General features: G+C 39.6%; 1 protein-coding gene across 25 annotated transcripts; it reads left to right on the top strand.

Moving 5' to 3' along the window:
- The first annotated feature begins 965 nt into the window (after positions 1–965).
- On the top strand, positions 966–22,080 carry ARFGAP1 (ADP ribosylation factor GTPase activating protein 1). 25 transcript variants are annotated; one of them, XM_065032341.1, is made up of 15 exons: positions 966–1,054; positions 1,334–1,465; positions 4,216–4,279; positions 5,205–5,314; positions 5,637–5,808; positions 6,284–6,384; positions 7,131–7,217; positions 7,883–7,979; positions 9,884–9,940; positions 10,918–10,950; positions 12,277–12,306; positions 14,152–14,208; positions 16,145–16,204; positions 17,389–17,465; positions 17,950–22,080. In XM_065032341.1, exons 3-15 carry the CDS (start codon positions 4,220–4,222, stop codon positions 18,305–18,307), a joined length of 1,299 nt encoding a protein of 432 aa, XP_064888413.1. In that variant the 5' UTR covers positions 966–1,054; positions 1,334–1,465; positions 4,216–4,219; the 3' UTR covers positions 18,308–22,080. The 25 variants fall into 25 exon arrangements, with proteins under 25 accessions (XP_064888413.1, XP_064888415.1, XP_064888418.1 ...); XM_013371400.3 differs by having other exon boundaries at positions 1,008–1,205; XM_065032342.1 differs by having other exon boundaries at positions 1,030–1,054; positions 1,338–1,465.
- The last annotated feature ends 430 nt before the right edge of the window (positions 22,081–22,510 follow it).

The following is a 22,510-nucleotide window of genomic DNA, read 5'->3' as shown; positions in this document are numbered from 1 at the left end:
TTTCCTGGAAAATAATGGTGCTTATCAGAAAACTTAACTGGAAGAGGGAATTATTTAAGCCGAGTTTGCTTTGTATTTCATACACCCCCTCTGTCCTTCATACACAGGCACATTTAAGGGCCCATTATCTTCTCATTGATGCAAGGGGGTTATGTATGTAGCTCCCATTAATGGTAATGAAAATGGCTCTTGTTAATCTCCCATGCACTGATAGTAAGATAATAGCCTACTTATTAAGTACAAAGGCCAGGCGAGGAGTTGCACTCAAAATGAGGAGCATATTGTCTCGGTGGGATTCCTATGTAAATGTTAAAGCATCGCTCTGGAGCATCTACAGTTGATTATTAAAAAGAAATCAGTGAAGAGCATAAATGTACTCTCCTGGCACATGCCTCCTACCATCAGAGAGCATCTCCAGGTGCTCTTTCCATCCCCCAACACCTTACAACACCTTTGGGGAATATTTCTGGAGATCAATGGATGGAAATTGTCCTTTGAGACCAGGTGAAACGAGGTTTATGGTTTCAGACCAGCCCCTCAACCTCCTCTCCCCACCTTGGACAAACATCCAGCCTCAGCAACTCCCCCGCCGCTCATAGAAATAACTGATTAAAGAAAAAAAAAAAAACAAAAAAAACCCTACAATTCGATACAATTCAGCTTTATGGCTAAGTTTTCCTCAGAACTAAACCCCCATGTGTTCTAAACCCCCTAAAGTGGGTGGGTCGATTGTTTTTTCAGTATGAAAGCAAGTGGAGTGCACACTGACATTCATTGTAAAGCTTTATTCCGCTTTTCCTTGGTTGAAATAAACCCTTAAAGTCTGATAATTCAATACTCTGTGCGTTTCTTTCTCGCGCGCTGGGGCCGGATCCCCGACCCCGGGGCCTCGGCCGAAGCCCCGGCCCACAGTACGTTCCTTCCCCGGGCAGCAGCGGGTTAAGGTGGGTACCCATAATCCTTCACGGCCCTGCAACGTCGCCGGCCGCGGCGGGGGCAGCGGCTGCGCCGTGAGGCGCCGGGCGGGACCGGCGGTGCCGCGTCAAGACCGCCGGTGCGTCCCCCGGCCCCTGCAGTTTTCCCCCGGGCCCCGGCCCACTCGTTCGGGCCGGTTCGTGCCCCCTCGCCCCCCGCCGCCATCAGCCCTTGCTCGGCATCAGCGCTGAACCTTTCCCCGGGCTGTCACCCCTAAGGGAAAGCAGGAGGTACTGGTGCCCAGCTGGCGTGGCAGGGAGGAGGCCTAAACTCGTCCTCACGACAGCATTTCCATCCCCTATTTTATCAATTTCTTTATATATATATATATGTAACTTTTTTTTTTTTTTTTTCCTAGAAAGAAGTTACTGGTGCGGTCGCTGGGAATCGGGCCATGTTCTGAGAGAGGCCCCCGGGACTCAGCTTGGATCCGGATATCGCAGGTGTGCGTGAAGAAATTGCCCTCCTCGCATCCCCCGTGAAGCTCTTGGTAAGGTGGCGGTGCTTGGGAGTGAGCAAACCTGCACGGCTTTAAAAATATGCAACAGTTTCTAGTATATATTTGAAAGTGAAGCCATGGAGGTGGGTGGCAGTGTTTGGTTCAAAGCGTTTCTTTGGCTAATGAGGCCTCTGTGGCCTTTTTGCCCTGGTGAGACCCGTAGGGAGCCTGCAGGACCATGAAGTCATGCAGACCACGTCACCTGCTTTATCTTCGTATACTCTACAGGTCGGCTGTGTGAATCTGCTGTACATCAGAGAATCAAAGTGCTATCACAGCTCACTTCCACTTAAAAGTATCGAGTGTTGCAACTGCCTTTTTGCTTGCTTTTAACAAGCTGAAGATTCCTAACGTGGAAACTCATATGGTGCATCTCTAGTTTTTGTTTTAGAGACAGATTGTTTGGGAAATAAGAGTGTGAGGTTGGTCTGTTTCCACCTTGAAATGCTTAGTCCAAGATATTTATATTCTCCAATGAAAACTTGAACTGAGAAGCTGGTGGCCTTAATGGTCTCCTCCTTTTCTTGGATGACGTGGTGTGGATGAAGCTCTGCCTTCCCACCAGACAGATGTGGTTTGGTCAGGGAGCTTGTGGAATGGGCATGCGTTCAGATTGCAATTGGCCAAAGTCTTTCTTTTAAAAGGTTTTTTTCAAAAAAAAAAAAAAGAAGTTAGGGTGGACCCAAAGGCAGTTGCTTGCTTTGTCAGCTTGGAGATCTGAAATTTGTACTGTATGAAATGGTGTGGGTATTGGATTAATGTCTCTTTCTGCTCCATAAAAAATTGCTAGCTCGTGGAACTGGAGTGGGAAGAGTCTTTCCTGTTCAACTCCGGGAATAGTCGCATGCTGTTGAGGCTGGAATACCTTTGGATGTATTATAGTCTGTCTCTGTTTGTCATTCTGAATGAAAACCTGGGAAAAAGGAGGAAAAAATGGTAAAGGAAGGGTAGCAGTAAAGGGAACAGGCGGCCAGCCAAAGAGGGGGCCGTGTAACTTGTCGTTGGGGAAGTATAGAGTACAAAGAGAATGTAATAATATGGCAGAGAGTGACCCAAAGCCTGCACTGTTGTCTGGCTGTTACTTCTAAGCTATTTACTTAATTTCTGTACTGCAAAGGGAGAATTTTCCTTTATCTTGCCAGTGACAAATAGTAGAATTGAAGACATGGACTTTGATTCATGTAAATGTGTTTATGGGCTCTGTTTAGGATCTGAGCAAATATATTTTACATGTAGTGCCATCTCCCTCCTCACATGGGCATGAGTAAGTTACACGAAATTAAATGTTTTTATTGGAATGCTGTTGTTTCTGTTTTCTGAAAGTTACACAGTTTCCATTTGATTATTGATAAAAATAATTCAGTTTTAACTGGATGCAGGATGACTGGAAGGTTTTACTCACCAATAATTGCAGTAACCTTTTCAGTCTAAACCACTTTTTTTTTTTTTTCACAGTTTATCTGTTTTTGTCTTGTACAAATTAATTCATATCGAAAGGCAGCATATTTTAAATGCCAGTGAAAACACTGTCGTGTAAATTACACAGAATTAAGTGCTGTCAACAAGATGTTTATGAAGGAATAAACTCTTTAGATAAAAGGAAGTGAGTTCTGCCACAAATAACTTCTGTGTTTAACGGTGATAATACACAGGTACAACGTTGAGCTTATTTCTTTATGAATCATGATGTCTTAGCTGGCGGTGCATATAATTGTATTTATTGTACCGCTGTGGTTGCAGTTCACAGGAAGGCTGTTGTGCTTTAATGATATCTAAAAAACTGATGTTGTTAAAGTCATCCAAATTTAATGTTTTCTTACCTGTAGCAGTTTTCTTTTTAAAACAGCTTTCCTAATTAAAGATGTGTAGTCCCTCTGTCCCCTACTGGGTTGTGGCAATTGTATGTAACACTTAATCATTTACCCTCTAAAATTATTGCAAGGTTGTTAATCCTATGGATAATTTAAGGGTTTATGACTATTTAGTCAAATAGCACAGTGAACAAGTGTCAAATACTTGCATAAAGGCGTTTCTGCCCCTTAGACCAGTATTTGATGAAAACATCAACCTGATATTTTTGATTGACCAAGAAGCTTGACATGTAGTAGTTGGTGCGTTTTCTAGTCAGCCTGATGACTTCTCTGTCTTTTATTAAGACTCAGAAGTCAGTTTTCTGGGGTAGAAATGAAAGGATGGGCTGGAAGTAAAAAGGAAGAAGAGATGTTATTTATTTAAAATTAACTTAAATATCATACTGGCAAATTGATTGGAAATGTGAATTCAGTTTCTATCTAAACTGCAATCTGATGTTGCACCCGACACTGTATTTCTTTTAATGATGAGTGCTTTGTATACTTCCAGTTTTTTTAGGCGATGTACTATGTGTGAGTCACATTTTTAATTTTCTTACTGTGGATTTTATCTGTAGCTTGACACTGCTCCCTGCTCCTGTATTTCATGACTCATAAAAAGTAGAGTAAGATGATGTGGTCTGCCAGTGAGACACAACTGTTGGAATTTGAATTCTCTTTTGTGTAAATGTCCCAATAATTGCCTTATTTTCTTAGAATTCATTTGCTAAGCAAACTCAATACTTCTGAAAAATCATTATTACTTTTATTTTGGGGGGGGGGGGTATCTTCTAGTGTCTTTTCCATCAAGATGAGCTTGTAAGGTACGGACCAACTTATCAATATCCGATTCTTGAATATGACTTTTTTTTTGTTTTTGTCCCTTTGTAGAATCATGGCAAGTCCAAGAACAAGGAAAGTTCTCAAGGAAGTCAGAGCACAAGATGAGAACAATGTGAGAAAATTTTCATCTTCTTTAGATTAGTTTTGTAGAATTGCATTTTCTTTTTACCTACTCCTGATACATGTTGTGGTTTACTACAGCTGTTGTGTTTAGCTAGCCATACTAGTGCTACAATGGTAACATATACATTTGAATATCTCATATTTGTCTTAGTTCCAGTAGGTTTTGTATGTATTCTGATACATTGCTGCATATTTGGCACGTCTTTCAGAAGTTCCAGTAATGCTGTAACCCCCAGAGTCTGTTGAACACATGATGTCTTGGGCACAGCTTAATTAAAATGATCTATTTCAAGGAGGTTGATTGTACGCTACCTTGAATGTGACAGCCCATGGACAGGCTCAGCTTTATTTTTATCAATGTATTAAATCTTGAATGGCGATTCCAATCATTAGAACTTAAGTTGTTGCACTGTATGAGCAGTATCGCTATTTTAAGAAACACCTCTGTTTAGATCTGCTAGCATTTACTGCCAGGCTGTATTATGACTGAATTAATGTTCCAGACTTGCAATGTTGTATCTTATTTTGCGAAAGAAACTTCAGTAATTCAGTTTTGTTACTTTCTTATCCTTCAAGACAATATGAAAGTGAAATCAAGTTGAGCTCTCTGCCCATTAATTTTATCTCTCTCAACTGTATTGCCTCACTGGTTTTTGGTAGTCACTATGGTAATTTTTATGTTCTAAGTCAGGCAAGTTATTGAGCATTTCTTTTTATAAATAAATATTTGAAGGAATTTTATGCTGCCAGGGAGGGTGTTTCCAAACACTAAGAACTCTCCCATCTAAAATTATTTTCTGTGTGTAACGTTTTCATTATTTGACTTTTTGAGCTGTACAGTGAAAACTTCCCATGGACAAGTAATGATCGGTCATTAGAGATTGGTGTTAGAGATAATTATTTTTCTCTCGCAGGTCTGTTTTGAATGTGGTGCATTTAACCCCCAGTGGGTGAGTGTGACCTATGGAATTTGGATATGTCTTGAGTGCTCAGGAAAACACCGAGGCTTGGGAGTTCACCTCAGGTCAGCCTTTCAAGCAGGCGATGGGTTGGGTTGGGTATCTCAGGGTTCATTATGGTTGCAAACAGAATGTTTTGCCTCAGAAGGATATAAAATGTGTCAATTCCAATATTTCACTGCCAGTTTTGCTTCGTGTTCTTCTCCAGAGTGAGTGATACTCTCTGTACCTTGTCTGTAACTAGATGGGGTGTGTGCTGCACCAGAGCTGCTGTGTTGTGCCCAGTTCTAGAAAGTAACGTCTCTAGCTATATCTGGAGGTTGTGCGGTGGTCTTGCTGATATAGCAGGAAATTATAACAAGCTTGTCTTAACAAACCACTTTTCAGTTTTGTGCGTTCTGTAACCATGGACAAATGGAAGGATATTGAGCTGGAGAAAATGAAGGCTGGAGGTAACAGGAAATTTCGAGAGTTCTTGGAGTCTCAAGATGACTATGATCCCTGCTGGTCAATGCAAGAGAAGTACAACAGCAAAGCTGCTGCTCTTTTTAGGGATCAGGTAAGTTCAGTTGTGTGTGTTATATTAACTTGCTGATGTTAAGACTTGGATTGGAGGAGTGGTATGGGATGAAGGGATGAAGTTCAGGTCCTTTGTTTTAAGGAAGCAGAGAGAACATTTAAATTCTGTGTAGGTGTTTTAGCCACTCTATGCTAGTGTATAAATCTAGCTCTTTCTGTTCCTCTGTTGTTCTGTGATTAGTGCTTACACCTCTATTAATGTAGTCTTTCCTCTTCAAACCAAAATTGCCTCCTTGAAGAAGTTGCCTAAAATCAGCTGCCCAAAGTAAAAGCAGTGTTCAACATTACTAGCCTGAGATTTAGAAAAAAATCAGTTTATTGTGAAAACAAATGAACTGATCTGTGTAGCTGGCAGAAGATTGGAAAAATGACTTGTCCTCACTTCGACAGGACCAGTGTATATCTTGTATGAAAACTCTCACCCAGTGTCATGATTATTTTCCTACTTCTTCTAGGTAGCTACAGTAGCTGAAGGCAAGGAGTGGTCCATTGAAACGTCTCCTGCCAGAAACTGGACCCCACCTCAGCCTAAAATGTCTCTCTCTTCCACTCATCGGTGGGTATTCTGTTATCTAATGTTGATACAGCAATTGCAGGATCCAGACCTGAAGTTTGAATGTCTGCTGGTTTTATTCTGTTGATGATGTTGCCTGAACAAGCGTTTGTTTTGTGGCAGTTAAGGAATACAAGATGTAGCAGGGTTTTAATTTCTCTAATCATTCCCACCTCCTGTGTCTGAGTCTTAAACCGTGGCAGAGACAAGTGACCAAGAGCAGAGGACAAGCCATGCTGGTTTTATCTTAACTTGTCATACACCTGAGACTCGTCATCGTGTCAGTCACACGTAAGTGCAGTCACCACACTGCGGTTCCAGCTCATGACTGAGTGCCAGGGAGGGAGAAACAGACTTTTTCTCTATGGTGCTAATTACTAATGGGAAGCATCAGAGCTGGACTGCAGCAGTTTTGTTTTTCTGCATTTGCATGTAGTGTTTGTGATTCTTTACACTAAAGAATCACGTTAACTGAAAAATTAGTTGTAAATCAAGTGAACAAGCGCTTCAAGCCTGGCTGTCATCCAGCAAGTTCTACTCCTAGTCTGAGTAGCATGGTCTGGGTCTATTCCTGTGTTACTCAGTCAGTACTCCAGTGGCTTTTAGTGGTTGCATTAGAGTTTTCCGCTTGGTGGACAAAAGAAATAATCAATTTTGCACCTGTATTATGAGGATATATGTCCAACTGTGCTACTGAGCCAGTGCATTTTGCTTTATGCGGTTAAATTCTGAAATATTTTCCTCTATAGCTCTGCTGGACAATCTCAGGCTGCAACTGCCTCTTCTGACAAGGCTTTTGAAGACTGGTTAAATGATGATGTTGCCTCCTACCAAGGGTAATGCAATATTTATTAACTTTTGGAGTGCCTGGTCCTCGGGTGTTATACTACAGCTGCACAACTGTGATCCTGAATCACTAGTTAGCGGTTACATCTTGTTTACTGTTAAAAATGTGTTAATAATATATGATAAAGGGTAAGAGGAAGGAAAGTGACTCTTAATGCATTTGTATTACAAAAATGTTTGAATAGTATTGAGGAAAGATCTTGTAACTGTAAATGGTACTGTGGAGGGCTCCTAACGAGTGAATTTTTAGTGTAGATGGTGTCTTATAGTGATTTGAGTTAAACAGAAGTATTTCCAAAGCTGACTCTGTTTACTTCTATCTTTCTTTTTCCCATTTTCATGTATCTCTTTATGAGGATTTACTCAGATTTCTGGTATTATGATCTGATAAACCTGGAGAGTTATTAAGGCCACATTAGCTTGCATAGCAGACACTTTGATTTGCAAGGATTCACTGGTGGATCCTTCTTGATTTTATGTCTTTATGAAGTGAGTGGGTTTGTATTTTGGGTGCCAGATGCGTTAGGACTTTTTCACAGGTGTATTTTAAAGTCTGTTAAACAATTATCATTCTTTCATGCATTTCAGGTTTTGTGTAATTGTTTTAATGAATTTATGCTAATACAGGTACTGTTTATTCATTTTCCTATGGTAGTGGCCAAGAGAATCGCTATGTGGGGTTTGGAAACACAGTAAACCCTCCAAAAAAAGAGGATGACTTCCTGAACAATGCGATGTCTTCATTGTACTCGGTAAGGAAATGCTTGAAGCTTTCTGTGTCCACAGTTATTATTTCGTTCTGTTTTATCGTGTTATGGGATGATACAAACAGAGAAACTAAAGACTGCAAGTAGATCCAGAGACATGTAGAGTGTTGGTTGTATTCTCAAAGAGTGAAGAAGATACTGATACACTTTAAAAGGCGGAACTTGACCAAAACTTAGGAATTATGGCTGCTGTCAGTTCATAGAAATAAGGAAATGAGGATTTAGCACCGGATTGAGAACTAATACTCAATATGGCTTGGAGAAAAAAAGTAATTACCTGTTGGGAATAGTAGTTAGGCTGGCAATGCTTGAAATAGATTAGCCATATTAGGTGTGTTCAATGGAAAACAAGTGAAATGTGTGTGTACATGGGTGCCAGAAGCCCTGAGCAGCGATGAAAACATTTGAAATACTTGTGACAGGGTGTGAAGAGATAACAGCATATGGTTGAACAGTTGCCATGATTAAAGTAGAGATAATGAAGGATGCGTTGTTGAAGGAAAGTGGGAATAAAGTCAGAGGCAGTGGGGGACATACTGGTGCTTTGGCTGCAGAGTAACAGTGCAGTATTTGGGATTTGGAGTCACTTTGAAATAAAATAGGGTTTCCTACCAGGGTTAGTTGCCATTAGTCTGTAGAGTGTGAATAAGTCTGAATATCCACACCAGTTTCTGTTGTTTGCTCATTTGATTTAAATATAATAATTTCACTAGAACATAGCAGAAAAAGGTAACGCCTGAGCCTTTCTGTGGTAATCCAGGTGAACCCACAGGCTGCTTAATATAGTTCTGCTGAGTATTTTCTAGGTATGTAATAGATTGTAGGCCAGAGAGTTCAGATTGGAACCCACATCTGTAATGGATTGCGGATGTGCTAAGGCAGCAAGAGAGGGATGACACGGTGTTGTCCAGGTTACTGTTAACCATCATTTGAATCTGAGATGTCATTGGAACGTGACTCAAATGCCATCTTGTGACCACAGGCACACAGTGCAGTGCAATTTTACATCGTTTATTATGGTGAGAGTGAATATTTGCATGTGTATTCATCCTAGAGAGGAAACCAATTTTCCTTCCACGGTGTGTGATCATTTTTCCCCTCGGGTGCTGTATTTATGTATATACGTTATTTTCTGCTGTTGTCTATCAGAAGGAGAACATTCTGTTGAATTCACAGACCACACTGTCCAACTCATCCCATAAAGAACAGGTGGAATTGCAGTTTAGGTTCATCTTGAGTCCTGTGAGACTCATACAAACTACAAGATACATCACCTCATCACTTTGTCTTCTGCAGATAGTGACAATTATCTTTTAGTCTGTCAGCACACGACAAGAAAAATAACTTATGCAGAGACTTCAAAAGGATAGGCAAAACATATTTTTGCTGCTTTTTTTTTAAAAAAGATGTTCCCTCAACCTAAATATGTGGTATAGTCCAATTAAATAGAAGGGGTAATGAGAAAAAGATTCTCCTTTTTACAGCCTTTGTATGGAAATTACCCAAAAGGTAATATGTTACCAAAACATCCACACTTTAAACAAAACATAGACACTTGGTGGAAATGAAATTGATAGAAGGCAATGGTAGACACAGATAATAACCTTGCATTTGTAAAGCCATATTTAAAAGATTCTGCAGCACAGCTTAAAATTAATTGGTGATGATCTGCAAGGAAAAAAACCAGTATCTGTTTCTTCATTCATTGTTATGTACGAGGAGATTTCAGCTTTTTTCAGGCATACATTTTAGCTGCTCCTAGTTTTTATGACTCCAGGACAAGCTGTACTAGAGAAGATTTTGACTTAATTTGACATGTAAGAGTGAACACTTGGTTATTCACTATTATTATTCACATGTAGCTTACAACGTTCTCACTTCTTTTAAAGGGATGGAGCAGTTTTACAACTGGAGCAAGCAAGATTGCCTCAGCTGCTAAAGAGGGTGTAAGTAAACTAAAGATATTTCAATGTAATTCATGCTCTGTTAGTGTTCTAATAGGGATGTATCTTTAAAAATATTACCAAGAAAAACTGAACTCTGCTTTTTGTGTATTTTTAAATATGGCATATAAAATAGACGCACATTAAATGCAGATCTCTGCTTTAACCATTCCTCATGTTTCTGGCTGGACCTTTTTGTAAATATGTCCACTGGATGGAAGCATCAAGAAAGAACTCAACAAAAATGTTTTGTTTATAAAGCAGAAATTTCATTCTATGCCAAGTAAGGCCAAATTGCATTCCTGAGAATGAATTGAAGACCGAGTTACAAATTGCTCATGGTTTTATATTTTTCCCTCCCTTTGCTCTCTAACTACAGCATTTTTGTCAGTTTAAATGGGAAACTTGTTTGGCTGAACTTGTGCCCAGAGGGGCAGTTTGGGAAAAACTGAGGCAAGGTCTTCACACTCTGCGTGTTCTGCAGGTTTGCACATTTAGGTGACAGTCATTCAACGAACTGTAGCCCGAAACCAGAGGGATTAAAGATCTATTAAATTTTAAGTAGATGATGGTGGAAAGAGATTTAAAGATTTTTTTGTGGAAATAGTGCATTACAGCTTTTTTTCAGTTTTGTTTAGTAATTCTTCCAAACTTATATGAGTGTAACAGTCACCAATTAAGCAAAATAATTTGGGTGACATTCTGAGAGACAAAGATATTGATACTCGCCTGCAGTGCCCCACTGAGGTCTGGTCCGTGCTGAACACTCTTCCTTGCACTGTTGTCAGTTGGGAAAGGCTGGTGCTTTCCCGGAGCAATCGGGGGTACCAGAGGTGCTGAGATGGATATTCTCTGTTCAGTGTGGAATTCTGGTACAGGTCCATTCATCTCAGAGAACATTTGGAAATGTGTTTACTGGGAATAAAACCTTTGATTTTTAAACTTGAATATATTTGCACTTTTTTTTTTTTTTTCCATAGGCTACCAGATTTGGATCTCAAGCAAGTCAAAAGGTGATTATAGATTTAGCTCTATCTTATTGACTGTAATTGGCTTTAAATGTTATGTGTTTGCCTGCACCAATTCATTTAGACTTGATTGTCAACAGACCAGTGTGTTTATCCTTCATAGTACATACTAATTTTTAGGTTCTAGTTTTTGTTTCTGTGGGAATTGCAATCAACTGCAGTGATCAAATTAAGCGAGAAATAAACAGTGCTACTCTGCTGTGTACAACTGTCAGATACATTGGAGAAGTAGGAATATGAATGCTTTAATTCATGCTTGCAGATTTAAAATACCCTTATTTTTGTGAACCTTAAATATGGTCTATCTGGAAGTAGTATTCTTTGTGATAAAATGTAATACAAGCCATCTTTCAATTGCTAAAGCCTAACACAATATTACAAATGTGAACTGCTTAATATTGTTATTAACTTGCTTGTGTTTATTTAAAAAGTAGCAAATACAAAAGCATTTCCTCTTTCAAATTAGGGCTAAACCAGAGACAGTCGGACCTGAATTACACAGAGCTCTGACATAAGCAAGATCTGTTTGCATGGAAAAGTTTTAAATTCAAATGTAAGAATGTGTAAATTAATAGTATTCTTAATGTGTCTGAGTTCTGAGTGAGAGAGGGCTTACGTGTATTCAGATATGATATGATTTTACTTTGAACTGTAACTCTTCCTGTACGTGGAGTGTTACCCTGGATGCTTTCTGATGTGCATATCAGACAAAAGCGAAGCTGCAGGTGTTGGTGTTCAAGCAGCTGTATGAGTAAGATGTTAATACTACAAATCACAAACCAAACTTGAGCGTGTTTTGCAACCAAAATGTCTTGTTAGAGCACCCAAACTTGATACTTGGAAGCTTTAAAGTATTTGCTGCTTGGGTTATGTAAGAAAAAACAAGTGTTCTACGAATCATCTTATTTCACTCCTTCTGATAGTTTCCCGTTTTAGAAAACTGTTTCTTTCTTTAGTATTATTAGCAAGTGTAAATATGATATAGAGTGTGAAAAGCTCATTGCATCTACTGACAAGGACCACAGCAACGTGGTGTCCAGAGTCTAAGCTGCTACTGAAGCTTAGCTTTTGTTCCTCAGACATCTGATCTTTTCCTCTGTTGAAGAGTTTGAACATCTTTTCGATGTAATGTATTGTTTAAAAGTACCTTTGGTGTCCAGTGCCCAAACGTATTAACTGTTTGTCTTGGCAGTAGATGTTAAAGTTGGAAAAGGTTCATGCTACTTAACTTGCCTGAAAAAATGCTGCCAATTTTTTGCTAAAAGCTGCTTCTACCTTCCTTGCTCTTTCTCTTGTGCTGTCTGGGTAAAGTTTTGGGGCTACAAGCAGCAGCCAGAGCCGGTAACACCCTCACGTATATTCTTGTGCATGGACTCCTTGTCACTGTTCGTGCTGAATATGTACATTTGCTCTTGAGCTGTCTTTCTTTTTTTTGCCTTAAGTCAAATCTGTTTACAATAATGTTATGTGTTTCATATGGTAATGTTTCTTCAAACCTATTTAAAATAGGTTAAATTGGATAGAGATACCCAAGCTCTCACTCCCAGAAAACGTGCTGTGCTTTTGTCCGTGCTCGTCACAAACACAGATGAGTTCAGGATCTCTGTATGTCTGAGCCAGGAGTGCATGATACCAAGAGCTGCCCTGGGGCGTTGTTTGAAGGCAGATTCTTTAATAAATGCCCCATTATATAGTGTTTGTAATGGTGGTTAGGACACTGTCCTAAATTCAACAATAGTAAAGATAAAGAAGCACCCAAATCTTCCCTTTCTGTATTTACAAAATTTTGTGGTTGAGTAAATGGAATAAAAAAGGAATTCTTCCTAATTTGAGCGATGACTTCACTTAGCACATCTGAACTGTTAGTGTAGTATACTCTTTATTATACAGCATAAACAATTTGCCAGGTTTAATAGACTGAGGGATTTTTTCAAGGATGAAAAATCCCCTTTCTTGTTTTTTCTTAAGCATTTTCTAGCCTTTTGTCCAATGGAAACAAGCCATAAGTTATTCATATTCACCTTTTTTACTAGGTGGAAACAGGGTCACCTTTACCTTTGTCTTCTCAAAGAACTTTTGAACTGGCCAGGAGATGATGGTGGTTGGGGAGAGGGAGATCCCAGCAAAAAGGCTTTTTAAACACCTGGGAATCTGCAGAGGAAAGGTTTTCAAGGTGCTTCATTCCCAGGAAGAACGGGAGTGCCGCCTCACACCCCAGCCAGTGTGAGCGAGAAGATAAAACCCTTGGGAAATGAAAATTCAGGAGTCTCGATAAGATAAAACCCTTAGGAAGTGGAAATTCGTGAGTCTCTGCTAATGTTTAGGAATAATGTTTGGCAACCAAACTGGCCCTTTTAGATTAATTGGGCTAAATCAGAATGTAATTGGTGTAATGTGGCAATTGTGAAAAAAAGTTTAAATCAATCAAAGGCTTATTATTGTAGTAGGGAAAGGGCTGATTTCCAGTGAAACATTTGCAGACCCCACGTCCTTGTCAACATTGTCTTGTGAAAGTAATTTTGCGGCTTGTATGGTGGGCTTAATTTTTTGTGAGATGCCTCAAAGTACAATATCCATATGCATCCTTTTCTGGATTGAAATAGGTTTCTGAAGTTCATTGTTTTATCTCCCTGCAAACCTGGAGCTGTAGAAAAGATTACAAAAATTTTCTGTCAGAGCTTTGCCTCTTGTGTAGAGCTTAGAAATAATTGGGCTGTCATTAACAGATGACAATAGCAGCGCTACAAGACAGAAGAATTAGTGGAAAATTTGCTTAGAAGATCTAATTCCACAAGTAATTCCATTAGTAAGGAAGAATAAGGGTGGATGAGGTCTGTTCTTCCAAATTTTCAGCAAGGGCCCATCTCAGCTGGTGCTGGGTGAACCATCGCTTCTGCTTCAGGGCAAGCTCAGCCTTGGCTTGGCCTCTGGGCAGCTCCAACAACCTATTGCCATGTGCATCTGGTTTAATTTCTTTTCTTTTAATGTCTCCTGCAGCACTGTACTGTGTGTGCTTTTCAGCTCGTTCTGCTTGTACAAATCAAAGCTTAAGGCTTCACGTGTTTTTGGAGATAATGCCAAGAAATTAGTCTGCAGAAAAGACATCGGCTGTGGGTTTTGGTGTGTGTTTTTTTTTTTTTTAAAGGAAAATATAACTGACTTTATTTTTGTTTTGCTTTTAAATAGGCATCAGAGTTAGGTCAGACATTAAATGAAAATGTTCTCAAACCTGCACAGGAAAAGGTAACTTTGGAACTAGTATATGACTTGCAGAATTTGGTTGTGCTGACTTAGGGAATGATCATTTCCTCCTACCACAAGTGCCCAGTTTGCAGCCTCCTTCTCCCTTCTCATATAAGCACAGTAGCAAAGGGGAAACATAAAATAATTAAAGGTTGGTATGTTAGCAAAGAAATAATGAGGGTGATTTCCGCCCCCCCAATCTTTCCAATGTCCTCAAGAGTCTGTTACATTCTTCCCAGTTAGATACTGTTTCCTAGATTTCATGCTTTGGAAGAGTGGACAAGATGAAAGTGCACCCTAAATGGATATGAAAATTGATATTTAACAAAAAGAATGATTAGTATTATATTGGAGTGTTAAGCTCCCAGTGTCTTACCCACCAGCCTGCCAGCGCCGCTGAAACTCAATGAAGCATCTTTGAGCTGCTGTAGTTCAGCTGCTGCCTCCTTGGGAGCAGCAGAAGTTGGGGCAAAGTATAAATTTAAAATGAATGGAGCCAATTGATCATTAAATTAGCATGTTCTTGCAACCTTTATATTCATTCAGAGTATCCTGGCAGTCAGTTAGTACCAAGTTTTGCACGCATTAATGTGCAAAGTGTGCTCTAAAGGGACGTTTTGTGTAGCCGCTCTAGTTGCGGTGGTGTTTCTAGAAAACTAGTTTGAAGCAGATTTTCATCTTTACAGTTGTTAGTGATGAAGAACATGTGGCTGATGGCGTTTCCAACAGCAGCTGGAAAAAAAGAGCACAGGCTGACCTGAGAAAACATAGATAATCACTAGTGGGCATATACAAAAAGCAAGGCAGTCTGAGGAGAGATCACTGAGACTTCAGATTTTAGGCAAAGATTCTCCCTAATGTCAAATGTTGCCTTTCTGTTTTGTATGTTGAAGAAAACTCTTTCCCATTTGGCATGTGTTTGTTTTGTCCTTCTAGAATTTTGGCTCAGCTCCAAAATGTTGATATATTTCTGAGAAGGTGGTGCTGTACTCACCTATGTATCTTTTCCTGAGTTGTATTGGTTTTGGTAAAGCAGACTAATGATGCTCTCGTAGGAGAAGCAGTGGCACCACTTTGGGATACGGATTAATTTTCAATTTGAAAAGAATGGTTTAATCACATTACAAAATAATTTCACTTGCCTTACCTTTATTAATTCAACATTCTTTACATAGCATTTTAAATCACAAGAGAAGACTGTTTTCCTATTCCCTAGAATTATCCCCAACTCAGTTCAGAGGAATTGTTTTCAGGGTTATTTTTAGGGTGCGTTTCGTTGAGCTGATTTTTATTTTGGAGGTCAATTTAATGAGGAATGTTGCATTCTATAGTTAAAAAAAAAAAAAAAATAAAAAGGTCTGTTTCCCATAGGATGTTGTGCTGTTAGTTCTAAATAGGTGTCACTTTCTGAAGTAATTATTCAGTGATCACTGCCTGGCACATGGATGGTCATGGAAAGTCACTTACAGCTGCCACTTATTAATTGGTGAAAGGCACCAATTGTTCAAAGTTCAGAGCCCTTTTAGTATCTAAACAAGAATGTATAGAAGATAGGGAGTAAAATGGATCTGCTAGGTTTTTAACCTCTCCAAACCACATTTTTTTATCTATTAAAATATATTTATAAAATGTCACATTTTCAAGTTTTATTGGTGTTTTTATGCGCAGCATTAGTGTAATGATACCTTTGTCAAACTGTAGTATATCAGTAGAAAATTCCCACGAACTTCAAATGACTGAGGTTCACTCCGTTAAAGATCAATGGACTTTATATGTAGTTTTCTTAACTTAGTTAGCTTTGGCTTAAGTACATTTTGATTTACTTTCAGTTTGAGGTCGTTTTCACACTGTTTTTTTAGCTGTTAAGCCCAAGTAAGCTTGTCCAAAGGTTTCAACAGTATTTTATGACTAATTATCAATACTTTGATTCACGTAGGTGAAAGAGGGGAAAATATTGGAGGAGGTGACCGTGGGGGTATCGCAGTTGGCCAGCAAGGTATGACGTGGCCTCCCTGCCTTGGAGGAGGCCAAACACTGAGCCAGTCTCCACATTCTTATGCAAAGTTCATAGTGAAACAAAACCACAACGCAGCTTTAGTCTCCTTGTGTTGAATACAGAAATTTTGGAAGTGGAATTTTTGGCATGGAGGACTCGTTTTGGGTTGTTAGAAAGCTGCACGACTGATGTTGTCTTTGTAAGAGTTTCACTGGGGGCACAGTGAAGAGTTGTGGGACAGACAGCGTCCCAAACACAGAAGGAAAATATCTGCTAGAGAATATGGAGACAGCTCATGGTACATTTGTGTGGTTAAACTTATTAATGTTCTGTACCTTTTTTCTTTGTCTTCTTTTGCTGTCAATGCTTGGTAATGTGGTAAGTGCTCTCTACAGCTGCTGAGTACAAAAGTCCAGCACAATGTAATACCTGTTTTAATAACTTGTAAGCAGAGTGTGTCTTTCTAGCACTGTGTATCTGCAATCTCTATCATGTACCACCATAGTGCCTTAAATGTTGGGACTATTTGAATAAAATAAGTGATGTTCCTTGTTCTGTTTAGAGCCTGGCAACTTGACATCTGGTTTCTGGGATTCATCCTCTGTATCTGTGACCTAGAATAATTACTTGCATGGGTGTGACTTCAGAATTTGTGTTTCTAATCTGACGTCATTGTGTTTTAATAACCCCCAAAGGATTCTCCGAGCAGTCACATTTATTCTGGAACCCCACTTTTGTCCCGTTTTACATGGGCAGTGAAATAGTACTACTGAAATGGGGTGGAGGTAGTTTTGTAGAACAGTAGAAATATAAATACTAGTTACATTAGTCATAACATCAAAACATCAGTGCTGCTGTTAAGTTTAAATTTATGTAAGGAGTAATTCCAGTGTTATTTGGCAAGGAAGTCTAGGAGAGAATTCAAAATCTGTTATTGGCAATGAGTGAAAAAGCTGAACTTGACCCACTTTTCACATCTCCCAGCAGCATGATGCTGTCAATGTATGTTCTTTACATCAACCACGTACCTGCCCATCAACATGATTAGGTTGTGAGTGAATTTTTTGGATGAAATGTGTTCTCTTTATCTGAACAAGGGGCGGAATGTGTTGCAGCTTTTGCGGTTGGATTTGGAAGGGGTGTTGATTCAGTCCAAAGTAATGAAGTGTTCTTTTTTCCCCCAGGTTCAGGGAGTTGGCAGTAAGGGATGGCGAGACGTCACCACTTTTTTTTCTGGCAAGCCAGATGATCATTCTGAAAGGTACTTTTTTTCGTTATTATTTTCTGTGTCTCTTTAAACACACAATTTTATTTCCTGTACGTTCTCTGCAGTATAATAGTAGCAGGTAAATTTTAAATATGAAGAAATTGTTCTATCTTTGCTAGTAGTCCTCCTGTATGTAATACCAGAGGAATTAAGTCTCTTCGTTTACGACAGTTGTTAAACTGAGAACAAAATAGTGCATGACAACTTCATTTAAAAATTATTCCAAGGTTATATCCCTTCCCCTGGACCTATTAGTACTTAAAAGGCTGTTAACAAAAATCTGTGAATTAGAATATAAGCTTGTACAACTTGGAGCAATGTATTTAGTTCTTTTTCCTTTATCCTCAGTGGTTTTTTTTTTAAGCAAAGGGCAGTAGTGTTACTGTTTTCTCTGTTTGTGGTTATTTATTTTTGTTAGATTTGTCATAACTACTTTATTTCTACCTTTGGTTTGTATTTCCCACCCCCCTCATAAAAGACCTGCTGAGGCCGACAGCTACCAGAACAGTGGAGGAGGGGAGGGCTACCAGAACAATGCTGTGGATCAGAGCTTCTGGGAGACCTTTGGCAACTCGGATCCTCCAAAAGCCCATAAATCTCCAAGCAGTGAGAGCTGGACCTATGTGGACAATTCCACCGAGAAGAAAAGCTCCGACAGCTGGGACGTGTGGGGCTCGGGAACCGTCTCCAACAACAAGAACAGTAACAGCGACAGCTGGGAAAACTGGGAGACCAACTGGGAAAACACAGGAGGGGAGAGCAAGACCAAAAAACCTCCCAAGGCAACAAAAAAAGCATCTTCATCTGATGATATGTGGGACAACCAGAACTGGTAGAACTTTGTTAACACGGTTTTGCACAGCTGGGAAGGAGAAGCTGTGCTGGCTGATCGAGGGGAGAAAGTTTTACACACAGCTGGAATATCTTGATTGACCTTACTCATCTGTTACTTTTGTGCTTCCTGTTCATTCTCCTTTCTTCTATCCCAGTTTAGGAAAAAAAAAGTAGCATCTGAATCTTTTATTACATAAATGTGGCCCTCCCGTTTTTTAAAGACGGTGGTAAATATATTCTTCTTGCGCTATTGAAGTGACTTTCTTGACACGAATGTTCAAAGGAAAAATCCAATCAGTGCAAGCACCCTTTCATGGCACAGCCTTGCATGTGTAGGTTCATAGGTGTTCATCCAGCCCTCATACAGTTTGAGACGTTTAATGCAAACAAAGGACAGGGTGTGTCTTGAAAAGAGCCATTAAATAAGCAAACTGCAGTTGAACAGGTCTAGTTCAAATGCCTTATGGATTGCTGTGACCATATTAAATCTGGCAATTCAACATAGTCTTTAAGATACTTTCTATTGGAGCTTTGTTTTTAAGATTTATGAGGTTTTTTAGCATTTAAAAACTTATTTTCTCCCCTTAGAACTAATAAGGAGCCTAGAGCTAAATAATTATTTGCATTAACTCATAGTTTTGACCTGAGCTATCAAGGGAGATCCACAATGGCTCTTCTTGCTCGGTGGGTTCAGTCTCTGCACAGTCCAGCTCTCCTCACAGACAAAATTCAAAGCTGTGATTTCTCCTTCCTCACCCACCCCCTTCCCCAGTCTGAGTATTTTATAGGGTCTGTTTTTTCTCTGTCTTCCTTCTACCCGTTTATTTTATCTCCTCTGATAAAAATGAAATCTTTCTGCTGCTTATGGCCTTTTGGACATCTGTCTGGCAACTTGGCAGTGAAACAAATTCTGAAAAAGATTCCAGTAAGGAAAAAAATGGGTGGAAAATATGAGAACATTGAGGAGAGGGGCTGGCAGCAAGCCCCTTTCGAGATGAGTAGATGTCTGGATTTAATAGTAAAATTTAAATTAAGCAGATGTTTTCCAAATTAATCTTTAGTATGTCAAACTGTATCTCTGTTTCTATCATGTATTTCTCTGCATATTTTGCAAGGATCTTGTTCGAGAAACACTCTTTTGGAAACATTAGGAACTCCTTGTCAGCGTTAAGGAATGGAATAGAAGTTTTGTCTCGGTTTTGATGCAACTAATTGTTCTGCATGACGCAAACCATAACTTCTACAGAAGATCTGTGACTTTAACAACAAAGGTGTCCTGTGTATCCCATTTGATTTTGGGGGGTGGGGTGTAAATGTACACTCAGCCCAAAACCAATCAGCTCACTTGAAAACTTTAAATCATTATATTGTTACGTAGTCTGCTTTACTACCAGCATGGTGTTCTTTACTGTGGACCCGGTAGATCTTACTATGTACCTAAAAAGCCTTTTATATTGAAAATCAGTTAATTTGTTTAAGGAAACAACCAGCTTAAGTTGTCAAAGTTACCTCAATTAATGCTTTATTTCTTTTTCTCTTCACAGGGGTTTTTGAGCTTGTAGTAATATCATGATGTTAAGGAAGGAAAGTAATATCAAGAGGTTAAGGAAAACCTATGAATCACCTCAAAAGCAGCAGATTTTAAAGGCTTAAGTAGCTGTATTTATAGCCTGGTTGTGTATTTCTATTAGTAGGATCTTTCAGGTGGTGAACAGAATATTTTTCTGGTCTTCTCCAGCCCTGTCCTGCAAGAGTTATTATTTCTTTTCGTCGCGTGGTATTTGAAGCTCGTGCAGCAGGACCCGGAGCTGCTCACAGTCTAAGCCCTGCTCTAGGCTGAGTCTTGCAAGGCGCCTGAGATGTTCTTGCTGACCGGAAGGCTCGAGGGATCTCGGTTTCCAGTCCTGCTGCTGGTACCATTTGCAGACGTTTACAGCCTGACTGTAAAACAAGGATTTTGTTCTGCTTTTTCTCGAGTTAGACCTTCGACATAGCTTAACTGCATGTCCGACTAACTGGATTTTGATGCACGTGCCTCTGTTGCCTCCTTGTCATCGCCATTCGGCTTTGGGAAGCGTCGCGGCAGCAGCGACAGCAAAATGCAGCCCATGGGCTGCGCTGTCCGACTGCTGGGGTCTGTCTGGAGCGATGTGAAGCTGATTTAGCTTCCTGCATACAAGTTTATTACGGTTTCTCTCATAGACCTCCTGAAATAGCTTGTAGCAGGATAAGTTTTATTTCAGTCCGTTCAATGAGCAGCATTGTGAAGCTGATGTGAACGTTCTGCTCAGCTGTGTGGTTTGCCTAGGAGAAGACTTGTTTTATTTATACATCCCTTACAGCCACGATTGACATGAGCCGTTTTTTTATTCTTCTGGTTTTATTTTTGTATCTCTTGAGACTTTGTTCTAAACTAAACAGCCAGGGCCCTACTCAGGCAGAGGCCTTGGGTAACGATTTTTCTTCCAGTTGAGGAGACAATGACAAATCAGTTGCTGTCTCTCTTTTTGCGGTGCAGTAGAGAGGCATCAAATGCTACAACTCCCAGAAAGGTGTTAATGGAAGACACTAAAAACCAATATAACGACAGAAAGTGTAACTGCAGCCACCTAACTAGTATACCAACTGGTCTCGGTTTGACAGGCCAATAGTGTTGTTGGTTTTTTTTTCCAATGACTTGTCTGAATGTGAATGTTTTACAGTGTCTTCCAGAGGAGAGGATGAAATGTGGACATTTTCTTTTGCAAAACCTGTTTTGTTGGATTTACTTTTTTTGAGAGCAGGTGGCTGGGAAGTTTCTGCTGTTTGGCAGGATGCGCGCAATCAGGTTGCACGTGTGGAGCAAGTGTTCATGAATTCGACTTTTTTTTATCCCAAAGTAACAATTTTAAGTCATACAAGCCCGTTGCCAGGAGAGAGCGCAGTCAGTGAAGTGATTACCACAACCATTGGATATTGGTTTAAATTTCCTTGTGTTTCAAACGGTTTTATTTCTTTATATGGCTTCAAATTTGGAAAATACAGAGCAGCTGGATTCCTCCAGGTAGGCCGATAAAAGGAAAGCTTCAAGACATTCAAACTAAGTGCCACTTCCAAAAGAGTGAAAGAGAATGTTCCCAGGAGCCTAATCCTAGGAGTTAGGGATTGTTTTAAAATGTCTCATTTGTGGCTTGAAACCTGTTAATAATTATTCCATTTCAAGAAGTGCTTGGCCAGCTCTCCCTCGTGGTTGAAACCTCAAGGACAATGCCGCTGCTTTTATTTTCCAGGCCAGACTGTATAACATTCCATGGGTTCATAATGTATTTATCAGTGTAATGATCTGTGCAATAATTTAACAAGTGTAGGTAAAACCTTTGTTGTTTAATCCAGGATACATTTAAAGATACAGTGGTCCTCTTGAAGAGCAGCAGTCTACCGAGGTATTGCAGTTCTCCCTTTACTTTGGCCATATTAAATTTCAGTAACCCTGTTGAGAAAGACTTGAGCAATCAGTCATTTAAACAGAAATCAAAAAACATTTTGATGTCCCTTATTAGAGTTTGATTGTAATGGCTTAGTGACCTCTAGCTGTAGAGCCCTTTTTCATGCCAGCAGAACCTTGGTCAGTATGGAGTGCTGTATCTTTAATTTTCCTGATGTGTCTCTTGTGAAGTTCACGGGAATGGCAATTTCGGTGAACACTATTCATTGTTCTGTAGAGTGGTACCGGACTTGAACTGCAGTGTCATCTTTTAAGGAGCATTATAATAAAGCAAAGAGATATGGAGCAGAATGGTGTTCAGCCCTTTTTCAGGAAACTTCAGTTAATTTTAAACCCATGTGTGTTAGTAGAACTTATGTAGTTAGTTCTTACGGTTAGCATCATGGAGTCAACTCAAAATGGGATGCTTTGTAATTAAGACAGTAGGAAAGTATTGTTACAATATGAGTATGGAATTGTGTTGTTGGAGGGGAGTAAGTGCTGTTAACAGCGTGAATATCTCCTGAAGTGCTGGTGTCGTGCATGTTCTTCACTGCCAGTAATGAGAGAGAAGGGACAACTGAGCCAAAACCAGAGGTGTCATCTTTGTAGTTCAGTGCAGTTTTATAGTCTAAATACTAATTTCAAATCTATTTGAATCAGGAACAGTTTTAAGACAACATCAGTTGCCTCCTTTTTTTTTAAAGAGAGCTATAAAATAGAAATGCAAGTGGTTGCAAAT

This window comes from Columba livia, chromosome 16 (assembly GCF_036013475.1).
Source record: "Columba livia isolate bColLiv1 breed racing homer chromosome 16, bColLiv1.pat.W.v2, whole genome shotgun sequence".
NCBI classification, from domain to species: domain Eukaryota; kingdom Metazoa; phylum Chordata; class Aves; order Columbiformes; family Columbidae; genus Columba; species Columba livia.
This window is presented reverse-complemented; position numbering and strand designations above follow the sequence as displayed.

Bases quoted from the DNA above. Each gene is read 5' to 3' on its own strand.
- ARFGAP1 (XM_065032341.1), top strand. From the start codon at position 4,220: ATGGCAAGTCCAAGAACAAGGAAAGTTCTCAAGGAAGTCAGAGCACAA. The intron at 7,218-7,882 runs GTAATGCAATAT...TTCCTATGGTAG, and splicing joins GATGTTGCCTCCTACCAAGG to TGGCCAAGAGAATCGCTATG. The intron at 10,951-12,276 runs GTGATTATAGAT...GTCTGGGTAAAG, and splicing joins GATCTCAAGCAAGTCAAAAG to TTTTGGGGCTACAAGCAGCA.